The sequence below is a fragment of the Papaver somniferum genome, chromosome 1 (genome assembly GCF_003573695.1).
Source record: "Papaver somniferum cultivar HN1 chromosome 1, ASM357369v1, whole genome shotgun sequence".
NCBI lineage: Eukaryota > Viridiplantae > Streptophyta > Magnoliopsida > Ranunculales > Papaveraceae > Papaver > Papaver somniferum.
In genome coordinates this window covers 245,673,233-245,691,554 of record NC_039358.1, presented here as the reverse complement: position 1 = coordinate 245,691,554, position 18,322 = coordinate 245,673,233, and the positions used below count along the sequence as shown (strand labels likewise).

The 18,322-nt window shown below is 37.5% G+C and overlaps 1 protein-coding gene, 1 long non-coding RNA gene and 1 pseudogene across 2 annotated transcripts; all 3 read right to left on the bottom strand.

Moving 5' to 3' along the window:
- Window positions 1–4,411: 4,411 nt before the first annotated feature.
- On the bottom strand, window positions 4,412–6,199 carry LOC113323720. The gene is made up of 6 exons (XR_003347787.1): window positions 5,985–6,199; window positions 5,710–5,746; window positions 5,342–5,418; window positions 5,009–5,102; window positions 4,806–4,889; window positions 4,412–4,488 (listed from the first exon to the last, which is right to left on the bottom strand). It is a non-coding gene; the product is annotated as an uncharacterized LOC113323720 (long non-coding RNA).
- Window positions 6,200–6,904: 705 nt separating this feature from the next.
- On the bottom strand, window positions 6,905–11,929 carry LOC113275756 (annotated as a pseudogene).
- A 1,151-nt stretch (window positions 11,930–13,080) lies between these two features.
- On the bottom strand, window positions 13,081–15,234 carry LOC113323712 (putative ubiquitin-conjugating enzyme E2 38). The gene has a single exon (XM_026572059.1). It carries the CDS (start codon window positions 15,128–15,130, stop codon window positions 13,403–13,405), a length of 1,728 nt encoding a protein of 575 aa, XP_026427844.1. The 5' UTR covers window positions 15,131–15,234; the 3' UTR covers window positions 13,081–13,402.
- Window positions 15,235–18,322: the final 3,088 nt, after the last annotated feature.

Sequence of the window (18,322 nt, the reverse complement as noted above, 5' to 3'; positions counted from 1 at the left end):
TAGGATGTGGAGGAGATCATATAATAGTTGTTAGTGATGGTGGTGTCGTCTATTGTTGATTCAGATTTGAAAAAGGTAATGAAATATGAGTTAGGGTTTCAATCGTGGCTCAAAGAAGAATTAGAAGATGAAGACGACAGTTTAGAGGATTGGACTAAGTTGGGTTTATTACAAATTAGAATATAAGGTTGAAGAGTGATCTGAATTTTATATTAGGGTTTCTAAGTTGATTCATAGATGAGTTCGAAGATGAAATTGAACTCAGAGAAGATGAAATTGATGTTTAAGAGTGATGATTGAAGATGGGTTTTGTGTTAATTTATCAGTTGTAGCTGTTGTTGATGAAGAATCCGTGAATTAGGGTTGCTCTGCAAATCAAACATGGCGATGATGGTTGTTGGGTGTTTATAGTTTTGAGATGATTGCTCGAGTAGGATCTTTCTGAGGTAATTGTTCATTTCAGTTAACTTAGCAAAGCTATTTGGTTCTTATATTAAAGTTGTGTGGTTATAATGGATTCATAGTTGAGTTAGGTAAACAGAGAATGTGATGGAGATGAAACTGTTTAGTCGTTGATGTTGTAGATGCCGTGGTATGTGGTGTGTTGAACTACATGGAACATGAAGTGAATGTTATTGTTGAGTTTGTATTGATTAAAGTTCTTTTGAAAGGTCCTCTGTGGAGCTGAGGAAGTAATCTGGTGTTGGGGGAAAGGTGAACTGAGTATGAATTGTAAGTATCTTAAATATAAGATTTGAGTCCTGAATTGTGTTAATTAAGTAGATTTAGAATGAGTGGGTTATTATTGATATTCCATATGGACAATGTTATCTCAGTTGAAGTTTACTTGTATGAGGTGAGTCTATTGTGAATGTGGTTATTTGTGTAAGTGCTTATAGTTTATGGAATGGACAAGGATGTTGATGAATGGAATGCAGATGATAGGATTGTAGTTGTACTAATTGTTGCAGGAATGGAATGGGGGTGGTAATGATTGTTATTTGTGTCTGAGATTATGGTGGTGTTGTGAAGAACTGGATGATTATGGTGACTGAATCTTAAATGGATGAGTTTAGTTGAATTAATGGAGGTCCTGGTGGTATTGCTGTTGTTGTTGTGAGTATTGCAAGTAGTGGTTATGTGCTGGGAAGAACTGGGAATTGTTATGTTGTAGATAATGATGTTTAACTGAAGTTATGTTGTTTTGAGTGAAAAATTTATAGATGATGGAATTATTGTAATAAGTAGTTGCAGGGGATGGATTGCAGATAGGTGCAACTGTAGATGAGTTGCTTGTATGAAGATGATGTTTGCTGTTAAGTTGCTGGTGGTAATTCTGGTTGCAAGTGAAGTGTTGGTTGTACTGAGAGCAAGGAAATGGTGTTGATGGTAATGTTTGTGTAATGGTTAGTGGTGGCTAAACAAGATGAATGGGTTAAGGGTGTATGAACTGGACAAGGGGATTGAAGTTAGTAATGGGACTGAGTTAAATGAATAATGTTTTGATGAGTGTAGGTTTGAACATCTCTTGTAGGAGTTTAAAGCTACAACTGCAGGTAGGCTGAATCTTTGATTGTAATTGAGTTTCGATTTATGAATTTTAATGATTGAGTTAATGCATTAGTAGATTGAAGTTGAACTGAGTTAGCTTGTAGAATTGTTTCGATACAAAGCTTGTAAAATTGTTGCACAATGATTGTGCATTAGTTTTCCCTGGCCTAAGCAATGGCCCTGGCATGTGCAAGTGTTTTGGCCTTGTGCCATTCAGCCTAGTCAGGTAACTGACTCTAGCTGATTTAGTCCATCTGACTGAGTCGAATCGAGTTGAATCGGGTTTGACCCACGGAGTCACTAGTCTTGACTCGTTGACCATTGACACAGTACTTTGACCTGACCTTGACTATGTTTACTGACGTTTATTGTTAGTTCACCCTTGACCGTCACTTTGACCGTTAGTGACTATTAGTTGACCAGATTGGAATGGGCCTTAGATTAATGGCCAGGTTTGTAGAGTTGGTCATAGAGATAGTTTTCTTAGTTTGATGAATTGGACCACTTATGAACTGAATTAGACTTCGGTTTTTTCTACAAAGATGTAGATATTCATTAGTCATATCAAATAGACTATTGAACCAACCCAATTCAATTAGTAAAACCTTAGCGATGTTATAGATGGATAAATAAAAGGGTGTAGAACCTTAAATGGACTTGCGATCATTAGATAGACTTGTATGATTCTTGTGTGACCCATTTTGGATGGATTCTTAGAGTGCTTGTATGATTAACAGTTAGTCTATTAACAACTATCGATTCAAAGGATGAACCAGTGTATCGTGGATCTCGAGGTAGGCGTTGCTTGTCATCAAAAGAGGTGGGAATGCATTTGACTCTTTTGTAACCATTATTGTTTCTTTTTGCAAAAGTTTTGTTTACAAATCATGCATTGTCTGTTTATGCATTTCATGTTTTATTTAAATTGCATTATGATAATTCTGTTGATTCTGTTAATCTTTCCATGGTTTGGAAAGTACTTTTATTATTTGTTTGTCATATGAATTGTTATGGGAAATGAGAATTTCCACCTGTGGTATATAGGATACGCTCCTTCTCATTTATATCTACATGAATTCAGCTTTTATGCTTACTATTGATCAACAGGGGTGACATCAATAGCTATTAGGTGTGTAATTGGTTGACACCGTATTATTACATTGTTTGAAGAAGGAGTTTGTCCACATACATGATTGTTTATTTCTGCGAGGATATGCTCTTTCACTTTTATATCTACATCAATTCATCTTTTATGCTTACTATGGGTCAAAGGGGTGACATCTAGGGCTGCACATGGGTCGGTTTGGGTCGGTTTTGGCCTCACCCACCACCCGACCCACTGATGGCGGGTAACAGAAGTTGTCACCCGCAACCGACCCAACAACACAATGGGTCGGTTGTCACCCGACCCATTGTGACGGCGGGTTTGGTCGGGTGGGTGGTGGGTTACCCACCATAAAATAAAATGACATTAGTATACATTACATTAACAAGGAACAGAGTTATTGAGTATAAGTGTATAACTGTATAACAGTATAAGTGTATAACAAAGTTGATAAAGCTAACAATAAAAAGGAACAGAGTTCAATTGTTCAAAGCTCAAAAGATAAAAGAGTGCATTACTATTGAGTATTGCGTACTATACTAAAGCCTAATATCAAGCAAAAACAGATAATTCTTTTATGTAGTTTCCAATGATGATCAATGAAATGCGCAGTCACTACCATATAATTGTAATTCTGCGATGACGTCCAAGTGTCAGTAGTAAGGCACACTCTTATCTTGTTTGCTTTGAAATAACTTTTCAGATTAGCCTTCTCTGTCAAAAACAGCTTGCACGCATCACGGTATATTGTCATACGACTTGGAAGCTTAAATCGAGGCTCAAGATACTTACAAAAAGCTATAAAACCTTCACCTTCAACAATTCTAAAAGTCATTTCATCGGTAACGATAAATCTAATCAGCGCTCTCCTGCACGCATCTTGAGAAAAAGACACCCCAACCAACTGTGGTTCCTCTCCAAGCTTGCAAGGCTGGAATTCAAGTGTTTGTTGTCCGTCAGCTCTAGCCTCATTCATTTCATTCTTATACTTCTGACACTTATCCAAATGATGTTGGAGATTAGAAGTCCCATGTTTCTTACCATCCAAATTTTTCTTACCAATCTTGTAATTATCCTTTTTGCAATATTTACATTTCGCTCTCTCACCATTTTCATAAATATCATAGTGATCCCATACCTTTGATCTCTTCACACCAGCATTAGGATTATTATCTAATGTTTCACCTGCGCCACAAGCATGTGAAGGTTCAGAAGCTGGTGTAGATGAGCCAGCGGTACTCCCTGTCCCTGCTGATGGTCCATGCACTTGTCCAGAACGCGGTGGACGTGGAGGGGGAGGTCCCATTTGTGATGCCACTCCATGTATAATTGGAATATTAGAAGCAGAATCATCTTCTGAGATTTCAACCATGGTAACCTGCACAAAAGAAACAATTGAAAGTACTAACACCATACTGAATTGAACAAAATACTCATGACTTAGTTCAAATACCAAATAAATTAACTAGGTTGTACTAAAGAACTGAGATTGATTTAAAAAATCAATTAGAACTTGCTAGGTAATCAATTCAGTCCATATAAACTAGGTAATTCTAACATGTAGCTTCAACTGAGTCCTAGCGGTAGGGTTGCCGAAGGCCTTATGTTAACGACAGAAACATCCTCTTAACAAAGAGAGAATGAGCTACAAGTAGCTTTTGCGATTCACCGCTAGGACCATTTTTATCATGCTCAATGAGATTCTATCAAACTTCACCTAAACAATATAAAAGGAACCAAAATAAGCAAAACAGTTGGATATACCTTCTTAGTTTTCCTAAACCAACTCTGATTAGTTGAATTTGTTACATAAGTCACTACCCCACCGACACCTTACAGCATAGATACACAATACAAAAATTCTTAAGTTCAGACCATACAACTTATAAAAACTTCTAAGTTAAGAGATTATACAAAATTTATTGAAGTACCCAATTTAATTCTAACATGTAGCTTCAACTGAGTCCTAGGTAGGGTTGCCGAAGGCCTTATGTTAACGACAGAAACATCCTCTCAACAAAGAGAGATGAGCTACAAGTAGCTTTGCGATTCACCGCTAGGACCATTTTTATCATGCTCAATGAGATTCTATCAAACTTCACCTAAACAATATAAAAGGAACCAAAATAAGCAAAACAGTTGGATATACCTTCTTAGTTTTCCTAAACCAACTCTGATTAGTTCTTTTCAAACTCTAATGAACTGAACTTCAGTTCTTCAATCTTGACAAACCCTACCATGGAATAAAAAAAAACATTAGATTCAGATAAACAACAAAGTGAACAAACCATAAAATGGAAAGGACATATAAAGGAACCTAAATAATCAAAACAATTTCATAGTTGGATATACCTTCTTAGTTCTTCTTAAACCAACTCTGAGTCTCTGACCAGTTCTTCTTCAAGCTCCAATGAACTGAACTTCAGTTCTTCAATCTTGACAAACCCTAACATGGAAAAATAAAATAAAGGGTATTAGATTCAGATTCAGTTCTTCAATCTTGACAAACCCTACCATGGAAAAAAAAAACATTAGATTCAGATAAACAACAAAGTGAACAAACCATAAAATGGAAAGGACATATAAAAGGAACCTAAATAATCAAAACAGTAAAAATGTTTTCACCTATTATCAAAGAGGAAGTGGTAAATTGATCATCAAAGGTAAAATTAATAGTGAAATTACCTGTAAGTAGGAGAAGATTCTGGCAATGACTGTAATGTGGATGCAGTTTGAGAGGTAAAGAATGATTTATTTACCAACTGAAACAAAGAAATTCAAACTTCATCAGTTGACAGTAAATTTGAAATAATTTATCTCAGTGGTTTGGTTTCATTTCCTCAAGTAAGTCCTACTTGTCAAAAAAATGAAAAACACATTTTTAGAAAACAGAGTAAATGATCAACCTATAAATCTAAACCCTGAAATTTCCTCAAATTGCTTAAAACGGAAAGATATTTTGTGAATTTGGGGTTTTGGAAGCAAATAAAATGGATGCATGCCTATGCAAAACAAAGAAAACAAATTCTGAAAAATGATAAAGAGGAACAAACCTGGGTAAAAGAAGATAGCTGGGTTCTGTTCTTCAATCTTGACACATAAACATTCAAGAATAAAATAAAGGGTATTAGATTCAGATTCAGTTCTTCAATCTTGACAAACCCTAAACACATAAACATTCAAGAATCCTTTGAATCTACTGATTAAACTCTTCATTACTGAGTTCTAACATAGTAACATCATAACAATTCATTCCAAACTGAAATTAAAAAACAACATCCTAAACAGATAAACCCTAAATTGAAAATTACTGAGTTCCTAATCTTACCTTCCGTTATTGGTTTGCTTCTGGTGATGCCGATGATCCACAAAGAGAATCTGAGACTGAGAGAAGAAAAAAGAATGGAGTTGGAGACTTGGATGGAGATGAGTCTGTCTGAGAAGGAGAGAAGACTCAGAAGAGGGAGAGGCCGCAGAAGAGAAGAGAAGGAGATTGCGATTAGGTTAGGTTAAGTTAGGTCTTTTATACATAAATTCAACGGCTCTGATAATCCATCCTAGGTTAGATCTAAGGGTCAGGATCCTACGTTAGTTTTGGGCGGGTGGGTGGGTCGGTTCGGGTGACGGAAGTTTCTACCCGCAACCGACCCAAAATAGGTGGGTTCTGGCGTGCCTCACCCATAGTCGACCCATGCCTCGGCGGGTTGGGTCGGGTGCGGGTATTTTTGGTCGGGTGCGGGTTGGGTCGGCGGGTTGGGTCGGGTATGTGCAGCCCTAGTGACATCAATAACTATTAGGTGTGTAATTGGTTGACACCGTATTATTACATTGTTTGAAGAAAGAGCATATCCATATTCAAGTTTGTTTATTTGAGTGACTTGGTCACTTAATGTTTGGGAAAACATTATTGTTTTCCAAATCTTGTCGATGATTACATATAAGTTAAATGTTAATTATTCTCATTTTCAGTTTCAGAGACAGATCAGAGTTGCGCAACAAAAGCTTCAAGCGTTGATTTTATTAGTTGGTTAACTTCTGCTATGTTTATTATGTTGTATACTCTATTTGCAAACCAAATGACTATTGTATATATATCATTTGAGAGGAGTTCTTGTTTATATATTTCTGAGCGGGGTTAGTTTTTGGGTTAAGTTTTGTAGCGGATTTCTTAATTTAATATTTAAGTAAATGAATTAGATTCTTTAGTTCCTTTTTTTAGCTAATCTCTTGGATTAGTCAGCTGCTAGCTTATGGGGCGCTACAAATAGGTTCAGTAGCGATAGTCTCGCTAACAGATTCAGTTCTAAGTTTAGGTTCGTCTTGCGAAGGAGTAACAATAGGAACATCAAAGTCAAAATTAGGAAATTTAAACGACGAATCAAGAGTTTTGGGCTTGCAAGCTTTCTTCGGTTGTCTAGTATCTATTGGTGAGGATCCTTCAGTAGCCTGCGAAAACCAATGCAGATAAGAAACAGAGGCAACAATATTGTTAAATAAGAAAAGAGTGTTTCTTACTACCTCGTTATGCGCAGACTTTCTCTTTTTGACAACCACCTTATTTTTTTTTTTTGGGTTGATTAGGGTTTGTAACAGTGGGTTAAACTTTGGAGGTCTTTTTGCTGAAACAGAACCAGTAGGGGAATTAACGTAAAGTGAAGATTAATATAGAAAATAAGTAATGTAAAAACAGTTTCAGCACAATTAACAGTAGAACTAACCTTGGAGTCTCCATGGAATCAGTAGTGGAGGATGAAACTTGTAAAGGTTGGAAAGTTGCAGAGAACGAAGAAGATGAAGATAGAGAAGACGAAGCGGAAGATATTCCTTCAGCAGATTCCTCTCTTTAATAGGCAAAAAAGAATGACCGGGTGGAATGGAACGTGTCAGTAAAAAGAAGAAGAATGGACACGTGTAGGCGGTTACGCTAGATTCAAGGAAACATGTCGATAGAAGAAATAAGTAATTGCGGTATTTCAGAAGAGATTCTCACACCATTCTCTTCTTCGCAGAAAAAGATGTGAGAAGAGGAAAAATGTAGGAACAGAATATCGCAATGGTAATAATCCAGCGAAATTCTATTAACAAGTGATTGCGAATCTGTCGCAGATGAATAGAAGAATGACGAGTGATGTCAGCTCGAACATGGGAAAAGCGTGAAGACTTGGCGAGATTGAGAAAGATTTGCGAGAAAGACTTTTGTGAATCCACGAGAAGATCGCAAGTCAAATCCGAAAATAATGGAAAACTTAGCTGTCATCCATTTTGTAATTCCCTATTTAAAGGACTAAGTAGTTCGAGTTGGGAGAGAGATCTTTTAGAGTAGTGAGAAAGAAAGTAAGAGAAAGAAAGTAAGAGAAAGAAAGTCTGTTGAGAGAGAGAGTTAGTTTACTTTTCAGTGTTCTTCATAAAACCCTATGTAATTTGTAAGAAAAGATAATAAAATTGGTTGATTGTTCTAAAAGAATTGATATATATATAATTTGTGTATCTTCATCAGGGTGTGGTTGTAGGGAAACCTGCAACTACACGTATTCAGTCAAGAAAACAGTTAAAGGAAAATTTCAGATGTGGTTCCCAACCTATATGTAGAAGATGAACTTGATAAAGGAAAAACAAGAGAGAGAAAATATTGACGCTACATAAGTTTTTTCCGAATTAGACTGCTGGTTTTTGGACTAAAATCCCTCCAATAGGAAGGGCCGGAATGTGCACCCCGATTTTAGTGGGGTGCACAAAGTTGGTGGGTTTCAAGACATATTTATTTTGTTATTCCTGTATAGGATTTTACCTTGGGTTTTCTCACATTGAGAAACCTACCTTATTCTAAAATCTGTCTTCTACTCCTATCAAATTTGCAAGTATTGTGCTGGTATAAATCACTCCGGAAGATCCCCTCACCTCTCTCCTCTTTTTCTCTGTAAATCGGGAGGTCAATGAGTTCCGACTCAGTAGTTTATTTTCTCACTAGTTGTTTATAATTATTTCTACTAATCTCTTCGGGGATCTTTTCATGGAGAACTGTGTTGGATTTTCATTTATTTATTTATTTTAAGCTTTTCTAGCTTTGTTACTTATATGCTGTCATTTTAATTTATTGCTCTTCTATTAATGATGATTTAATACACAATAGTTATCATATCACACACAATATCGGTGCTACATGTCTTGATCATTGTCAGAGATTGTTCTACTCCATGGAAGTTTAATTGAGCACTTGCACTTCTGATATCAAAAGAAAGATTTGACAAAACGGCTTATCGCATCCTGGCAGTGATTTTACGGCTACGAAATTAACATTATATTCCATGACAAAGCAGTGTCTTTGACCAGCTTCCACATTAATATATATTCCTCTCTCCGAGTAACCTAACCAGCTTCCACATTAATTAATTGTGTATGTCATTGAGACTAGCTATTTCCTATGACCCAGCATGAACTACGAAGCTATTTCCTATGACCCAGCATCAAAACCATGCTTCCACTAAGGGTATTTTAGAGCTTTATTCAGAGTCCTTAGGCTTCTATGTCCTACCCAAATGACTTTCAACCTGCTATTTGTTCTTTATTTTCACTCTGAAGGATCTTCACAAGAAGGAGAAATTGCTACATGTGAAAGAGCTGTTCATATGGATTATGATAACTATGATTGGCATAGACATGCGGTGAAGGTTGTTGAGGAAAGGTTCACAGATTCTTTAGAAGAAGGGAAAATGGAGATTATGAATTCATGATCCGGACGCATACAGCCCTGAAAAGGGTAAGTTCATAGTGGGATTGCAGTTTCATCCTAAACGAATAAGAAAGCCTGATTCTGACGAGTTCGATTATCTTGGTTCTCCTGCTGCTTATCAAATAAAACCTCCATCCTTTTACAACCAGTTCGATTATGCTGTGAAGGTTTTGCCCGAAATGAGATAGTTGACCACTGAACGGCCAGATCAAATTCAATTATCTGATCTGATGTAATCTTTGTTGAACTCCGTTTAGTTTTCGCCAATGTCTCAAAGCATCTTCTTCGAAAAAGTCTGAAACCAATATTACAAGTCAGTTAAGATGGCGGTGGAAACAGTTGCGAGTAAAAGCTAAAACGAAAATCATTAAAAGAAAACATAAAATTACTGCAATTATTTACCTAATTGCATGTAGCTTTGGGATAGCCTCTAGTTTCTTCACCCAATAGAAAAACTGCTACCAATGGGTACAATCTTCTGGAAACTTTTATGATAAAAAAATGAGAAAAGAGAGAGCTACGAAAAATCTAAAAATAAAGTCATTTGGAAGAACATAATACTCCCTCTTGGTCTTTTTATACTCCATTGTTGGATGTCCTTATATATATAAGAAAAGGGCTACCCGGTTTCAAGTTGCATGTTCCACCTAAACCAGAAAAAAAAAAAAAAAATTAGCAACAGCGCATAATTTATGATTATGGGTTCTAGTTAATAAACTCATCTTACGTGTTTCAACTCTGTAATTAATTAATAACAAAATCTTTAGGTTGACTTCAAAATAAAGGTATAAAGTATAAACAGATGCATTCAGATGCTTTTTTTTGCTAGATGCATTTAGTGTCTGTATGTAGATGTTGCAACTTTAATTTTGTAACAACACATACTACTAGCTAATGATTTAAGCAGCAGAGATCTCTTCCTGGTTGGTAATTTGGTGTTTGATAGGTCATGTCATATCTGGTGCCGTACTTTTGTTCTACTCATTTGGCAATGTTGAAACTAATAAATTATATTAATAGAATAGAAAATTAAATTAAATTAACATTTATTTCTAAGGAAAGTGCACCAAATTCTGATATGGCCGTGAAATAATCTAAACTTGCCAAGTGTTTTAATGAATGTTACATATCGTTCAAAAAAGTTGTTCGACTTTCTGAGGGGCGGAACTACCTTGTGACTAGGACTAGCTTAAGCCAGCCCAACAAGAAAAAAAGTCATTTTTTTCAAAGCCTTTTTTAAGTTGGGCTATAGTTGGTGTATGAGTTTTACGCTTAAGCAAGCCCTAAAAAAAGCTCAAGCCATCCCTATATCCAATGTCTAGTTCCGCCACACATGATGCCAGGCTAGGAGTAGAAGAAGATTCTTGTTCTGATCCTTCAAGGCACCTGCAGTGGATTGCCCGGAACATAAATCACACTCAGTTTCAATTCCTGAATATCAACAACCTTGGCACTTTCTTTGTTGAACATTTCACGTAAAACGATGCTCTCTACAAGGATGGCAGTTTCTTTGTTAAACATTTCACGTAGAACGATGCTCTGTATAAGGAACTTGTCTTTGCATTGCAGCATATCCTCCTGTGACTCTGGTGCTCGCATAGTTACTGTAACGTCGCATGTTGTTCCAGGCAATACAATTCCCATGTTTGGACTGCTGAAGTGGTCTGCCTTATTGTAAGTCGAACTAGTCTAGCCCTATTGTCAGTCAAGTTAGTCTAGGAATAATCCCAATTGTTTAGGGTTCTGTTATTGATTTGTTCTTTCGGTTTAGTTACCACTAGCACCACTACTCAGTCGTGGCTCATGGTTAGTTTGATCCTATTTTCTAGTTCATGTAAGGCTATATAGCCATCTTTGTTCTGCTTTGTATAACAAGGAAATACCATCTTTTCTTAATACACTTTCAGTCTCTAGATGGACGAGCACAGAATTTCTTTTCACTCGTCGTTTTGACCTTGAAAGCAAGGTATTGATTGGTTTGGTTAGCTAATTTCAGACAGCATGAAGTCTTGTTATTCAATAAGAACGGAAATTTGATATCTTTAGTGGGTTGACTCCCATTTTTCTCCACCACACAAGATGATGACATTGCCGTAATAGGAGACGAAGATCCTACCGCAGATACCTGCAGTACTGGATTGGCTACTGGAACAACATAAATCACCCTCAACTTGAATTCCTCGACAACCTTGCCACTTTCTTTGTTGTTCAGGTTTAATGTCCTCGTATTTCCCCGTTGTTGGTGCTGCCACAACAGTAGTCTGTACGAGGAACTTGTCTTTGCAGTTCAGCATATCCTGTGGAGCTTCCTTGTGTGCTTGCATAGTTACTTCAACGTCGCATGTTGTTCCAGGCAATATGATTCCCTTGTTTGGACGAGCAGAGTATTTCTTTGGATTCATGGTTTTAACCTTGAAAGCAACATATTCATCGGTATTGTTAGTTAATTTCAGAGAACATGAAGTCTTCTTATTCAACTCGAATGGGAATTTGAGCTCATCCGTGGGTTGAATGTTCAAGAGATTATTATTTCCTCTACTCATTTTTCACTTTTGTAGAAACTTGTAGCTGTTTGGAATCGAGAAAGACGGAGTAGTACTTAACTTGCTAAGATGAATTTCTTACACTTTCTGATACAGATATAAAGAATTACTCAAGGCTTAACAGCCCTTATATACTGCTCTACTACCACCCAGTTCGATCGGAAGTCGGAAGCTCAAGACCGACAATTCTAAAACTACACAATATTAGAATTCCTAATCCAAAAAATAACTCGGTTAGATTACTTCCATAATGTTGTTGGTTCAGAGTTTGATTAAAAATATTTAAGCTAATTTTGGGCCGGACCATAAAATTGGGCAAAAATAAATTCGGGTTTTACGTCAATCAAGAAGCTCCAGTAGGAGGAGCACTAGCAACCGGATCAGGTCTTGGACTCCCCTGTTGATCCAAGTGACCAAGTGAGGAACTGGAGGAGGCAGATTCTTCAGAGCATAAACCTAGCAGGTTTAGTTTTTAACCTTATTTCATAGTTTCTTTCCCACATTTGATAAGCTTCTCATTTTAGCAATTTCATGGATCATCTGTTGAAGCATACTAGTTGCATATGGTTAATGGAATATAAGAGAGTCTTATTTTTCGCCATGGTTGTTCCTTTTCTAGGTATTATGGGGCTTAAGAGTCCTGAATCTCCTGATGCATCAAGCAAGACAACAGTCCCAGTTAATACAGAGATTCCAATTGAAACTACCAAATGCAAGAACAAGTCTGTTCATTTTCGACTGTGATCCCTCTAGTGCCCAATGCTCAAACCAGTCTGATTCCAATGCTAGAATCAGACCGATGAAAATCGCAGAATCTTGCAAATGAGAAAAATCCTAGAATCAGGTGCCAGTTTGTATACCCAGCTGGAAACACCCTGTTCCAGAGTTTAACCAGTGGAATGTGCTGAAGCAGGAAGAAGAAAACATTACCTCAGAGTGTACATCTGTTTCTTACTCTAAGTCAGTCAGTGGTTGAGCATGAAAAAGAAGCTAAAGCTGGTCAACATGAGATATATCTTCTTTCTATCTTTCCCGCCAGAGTTAGTAATCAGGAATTCACCATTTCGTTATGCATAAAAAAATCACAGCCAAAAACTGGACTAACCTGGTTGAAACACAACTAGAGTTGGAGCCGGAAAACACCAAATGAATGAGAAATAAAGGAAGGCTGATATTAGACATTCAATTAAAAACTGTTCCCCAATAGTAAGCAAATGTGATAGTCTTCCAGAACTTCCAGAAGGTGGAGGTCAGAAGTTGAACAAAAAAACATTTGCATAATTCCCTAATATAGACACTTAAATAGTTATATATCTACACCTAGGCTAAGTAGTAATGGTTATTTGTCCCAAAATGAACTTTACCTTGAGCTTGAGACTGAGACTGAGCCTGAGACCGAGTTGAACAAAATATAAGCAAAAGGTTGAAATTCAGTTTGAGATATGGTGAATGGGCAAAAGGATGTAATAGGGCTTAAGATTCAGCGGCACCAACTTGTTCTCCTACTGGCTTGTAGAAATGTTCCTTAAAAATGTTACTGTAATTTGCTTCAGCTAACCTGTAAGCGTCTCCCAAACAGATGAACTGCTCACAATTCTTAGCGCCTTTTGATATAAACATTGGAGCAAGGTTCCCTGCCATCGTACCCACTTCGTTTTTGAAGCGCAATGAGGTGCTGCTCTTTTGACTCTCATTTACATCCTTCACTCCTTCAACAATGGTTTCCTCCTCGTTCAAGTTTACTGAGGAGCGGCTCTTTTGACTCTCATTATCATCCTGTACTTCTTCTTCACTCTCATTATCGTCCTGCACTTCTTCTTCAACAACAGAACCGATCTGAGCACCTTCAATGTAAGCCTTACAAGTAGCCAAAATAGTGTATGCTCGAAGGCGGAAATGCCCCAGTACATAGTCCTCAAAATGCTTTGGGGGATTCTTAAGCGTGTACTGCATTGTCTTGCATGAAAGAATAAATGTGCTCTCATTGTATTCTTGGGAAAGCTTCTCGCCTCGTAAAGTACCAGCATCGAGCTCATATCCAGGCTCATTGTAGTAGGGCTTTTCATTCAACACCAGTGCCTGGATAGACAGAAGAACTTGCAGCATAGTGGATTGCCCTGGGGTCCAACGCTCAACGGTATGCCCCTGCCATGTGTTGAGAAGACTAAGGCAAACATACCCACAATTGTACAAGTTTGGATTTATACGCAGATTATGTGCATGGTAGTTGACGAGCGGCGGTGTATCAGGATACTCTGGTGGAAAGTAAACATCGAAGAAGAAGAGTCCGTCATGGTAAGGAGTACCAGCAGCACCTACAATCACAGCCCTTAAAAGATCCATTCTCTCTTCATAAGCTCTAACAAATATAGTGTCAGGCAAATTGTTCTTTAGAAGTCTCCAATCCCGCTGAATCGTCTTTACCCACTTTTGTGATGCCTGCGTTGATTCGGTAACTGGCTTTGATTGAAAATGGTGGTCAGAGAAATCTGCAACTGTATCGAAACTTTTAAACGATTTAAACTTCACCATAACTCCATCATCCTCCTCTTCAACCTGCTTGGGAACAGTTGAACTGCTATCAGTGGGTTGGTCCTCCACCACCAACCAAGAGACAGAGACTTCTGCACCGGCAGGGAGATCTTCAGCATCGAACTTGGCTTGTAATGCTAAAGCCTCCTCCTCAGCATACGACTTAAAATCAATGTCATCAGATTCATAACCCGATCCTTCTTCTGGATCATACACTTCTGACCCATCATCACCATTGTCTGAAATATCCCTCACCACTGCATCCTCAGGTTCTATTGACAATATAGCCTTTCCCTTGTAATCTATGTTCAAGAATTCATAACCTACATCTTCCTCTCCATCTCTCTCAGTAATTTCATCAAACACTTTAAGCTCTTTAATCTTAACAGTCACATCTTCCTCTCCATCTCTGTCAGTAATTTCATCAAACACTTTAAGCTCCTCATTATTAGCCATAGTAGAACTAATTTCCAGAAATTCAACTTCGAAATTATCAGTGACATCTTCCTCTCCATCACTCTCAGTAATTTCATCAATCATTTTAAGATCTTTGATAATTTCCTCTCCATTTCTCTCAGTAATTTCATCAAACATTTTAATCTCTTCATTATTAGACTTACAAGTAACCATAGAAGAAGAACTAGTTTCTATACCTTCACTTTCGTCCATGGAAGCAGAAAACCAGCTCTGATCAAATTGGTTGGAGAGATCAGACGACGAATTTGGGGATTATTGATTTGTCGAAAGAACACCCTAGAACTTATAAGTAGAATTACAGTAAGCGTAATATTACAGTGTTTCACGTTTCATTGTATATTTATGGAGCTACTTATAGTGAGAATACACGTGGGTGTTATGTCATGATGGAATGCTAGCCGTTGATTCAATCACACGTGCCCAACACACTTTATCAAGAAAAGAATTCATTGTTTTTTCCACCAAGTCACGAACCCTATTTGGTCTTACATTTTCTGAGAGTGGGAGAAAATCTTAGGGAACCTGAAAAATTTCATGAGTTAAATCTCTTTACATTTTGAAACCCTTTGTTTTTTTTTCCTTAAATTTCTCTCTGTGGTGGTAATGCTAGGGTTTATTGAAGAAATAATGGAATTTCCATGAAACTTGTATTGTTATTTAATATTTGGGGTTTCATTGATTAGTCCAGAAATGGGTTTATGTTATATTTTTGAAATGGGTTTGTTTAGTGGTCGGGTTTACTCAACTGACTGTTCTGTTCCGTGTATGCTTGTTTAGCAATTGTTTATGCTCATTCTGTTGATTGATGAGAGTATATTTAGTTAGATTTTGATTTTTGGTTTCTTCTATGACTTCCCCTGCATACATTGTTTATAACATTTCGAATGCAATTGTGTGTGGTGCAGATGGCAGAATCTTTAATTGGAGAGTGTTGCGGAAATCAGTGATTTGAATTACACATTTCTGGGAAATGGTGGGTAATACATGGTGTTTTGATTTTCTTAGTTAGGCCATAGAACCATGTTGTATGTATTGATTGATGGAGCTTTGATATGTCACAGGCGAGTACATCAAATTCGGTCGGTTAAAGGCCATTTCCCGTTTTATGTCCATGGGCTTCAAAGAAAAGTTTGTGACTAGAGCCGTTGATGCACATCGTGTGTACATCGGATTATACTATATCCCATATAATCTAATCGATTGCGTCTATTAATATCTGGTTGTTTATTAAGTAGTTTAAAAAGCCACTCTTATAAGCTTTGTATTAATACGTGCAGCTGAAGGAGAAGAAGAACAGATACTGGAAGCTTTACTTTCTTACAACGTGAGTTCATATTTGGTTTGAACACCTTCCTTTTCATCTTATGAAGAAGAGGCATCATCTATATGCCATCTCACGTAGATATAAAGTGAACTAACTTTGACTTTCTGTGTGTTTTAAATCTGGTACTTGGGGGTAATGCCACCTTATCCAAACAAGTAATATGAGGCATTTATGAGAGTTCATCTGCTTGAACTTGAAACAGTAACATTAGCCATATCAATGCCTGGGATTGCAAGATACCTTCATTGTTTATGTACTAGGACCAATTTGAAATTACAATATGTTAGATTTTGTAAAACTCATATATCAAAATAGTTTCGTCTATCCTTCATTCATTCAATCTGCCTCTTATACAAGATATACAATCCTAGAGTTCGACCTTACAATGGACTGTCCATAACAGTTGAATCATTGGACTGTCCATCACAGTGGAATTATTGGACTGTCCATAACAGTGGTGATAACTGTGAACTGAGACTGTGGTCTTGGGTCTCAAACTGAGACTGTGAAGATGGGTCTCGAGCCCATAAATCTAACTCTCCTAATACCCTCCCTCAAGACGGAGCATGGAGGTCACACATGCCCATCTTGGACATAAGAAACTGAAACTGAGCTTTCTCTAAAGATTTAGTAAAAATGTCCGCCAATTGCACTGTTGTAGGAGTGTAAGAAGGCGTAATAAGCTTCTGCACGATAGCATCTCTAACCAGATGACAATCAACTTCAATATGCTTTGTTCGTTCATGAAAAACTGGATTCTGAGCAATATACAAAGCCGATTGACTATCACAGAGAAGACGCATTCCATGTGGATGATGAACTCCCAAATCACCCAGTAATTTTTTCAACCATTTTAATTCACACGTCGCCGCTGCCATAGATCTATATTCCGCTTCAGCTGACGAACGAGAAACAGTATGTTGCTTCTTAGTTTTCCAGGATATTGGAGAATACCCAAGAAGAACAAACCAACCCGTCAACGAGCGTCTAGTTAATGGACAACCAGCCCAATCAGAGTCACACCATCCTTTCAAATTAAGACCACTATCAGAGCGCAACAGAATTCCTTGCCCAGGATTCTTCTTCAAATATCGAACCACACGAAGAGCTGCTTCCCAATGTGCTATTCTCGGCAGTTGCATGAATTGAGACAAAATATGAACAGAATATGCTAGGTCTGGCCGAGTCACGGACAAATAGATCAAACGCCCAATCAATCTTCGATATTTTTCCACATCCGTGAACAAATCTCCTTTGTCCAAAGAAAGACGGTGATTAGTTTCCATTGGAAATTCTGCAGGTTTTGCACCTAATAAACCTGCTTCCATGATGATATCCAACGCATATTTGCGTTGACACATATAAAAACCTTGTGCACTCCGTGCTACCTCCAAACCCAGAAAATACTTCAATTTTCCCAAATCTTTCATCTTGAAGCATTGTCCCAAGTAACGTTTGAATTGATCAAGCGCAACCAAATCATTACCCGCAACAATCAAATCATCCACATAGACCAAAACATTAAGTTGGGTTTTTCCCTTAGTCATGATAAAAAGAGAATAATCAGAATATGATTGCCGAAACCCATAATTCTTCAAAGCTGCAGACAATTTTGCAAACCAACACCGAGGTGCCTGCTTTAAACCATATAAAGATTTTTTTCATCCTACACACCATATTAGACTTACCTTGAGAAAATCCAGGTGGTATTTTCATATACACTTCTTCTTCCAAGTCTCCATGAAGAAATGCAGTATGTACATCCATCTGATGTACTTCCCAATTCTGAATTGCTGCCACAGCTAGGGAAGTCCGCACTGTCGTCATTTTCGCCACTGGTGCAAATGTCTCATTGTAATCCAACCCTTCTACTTGATGATTCCCAAAGATCACCAGTCTAGCTTTGAGTCGCACCAACTGTCCATTCTCATCATACTTCTCTGTGTAAATCCATTTACTACCAAGAGCTTTCTTTCCCGGCGGTAATTCTTCTAATTCCCATGTTCCTTGTTCTTCCAAAGCTCGTATTTCTTCTGCCATTGCCTTACGCCATCCTGGAT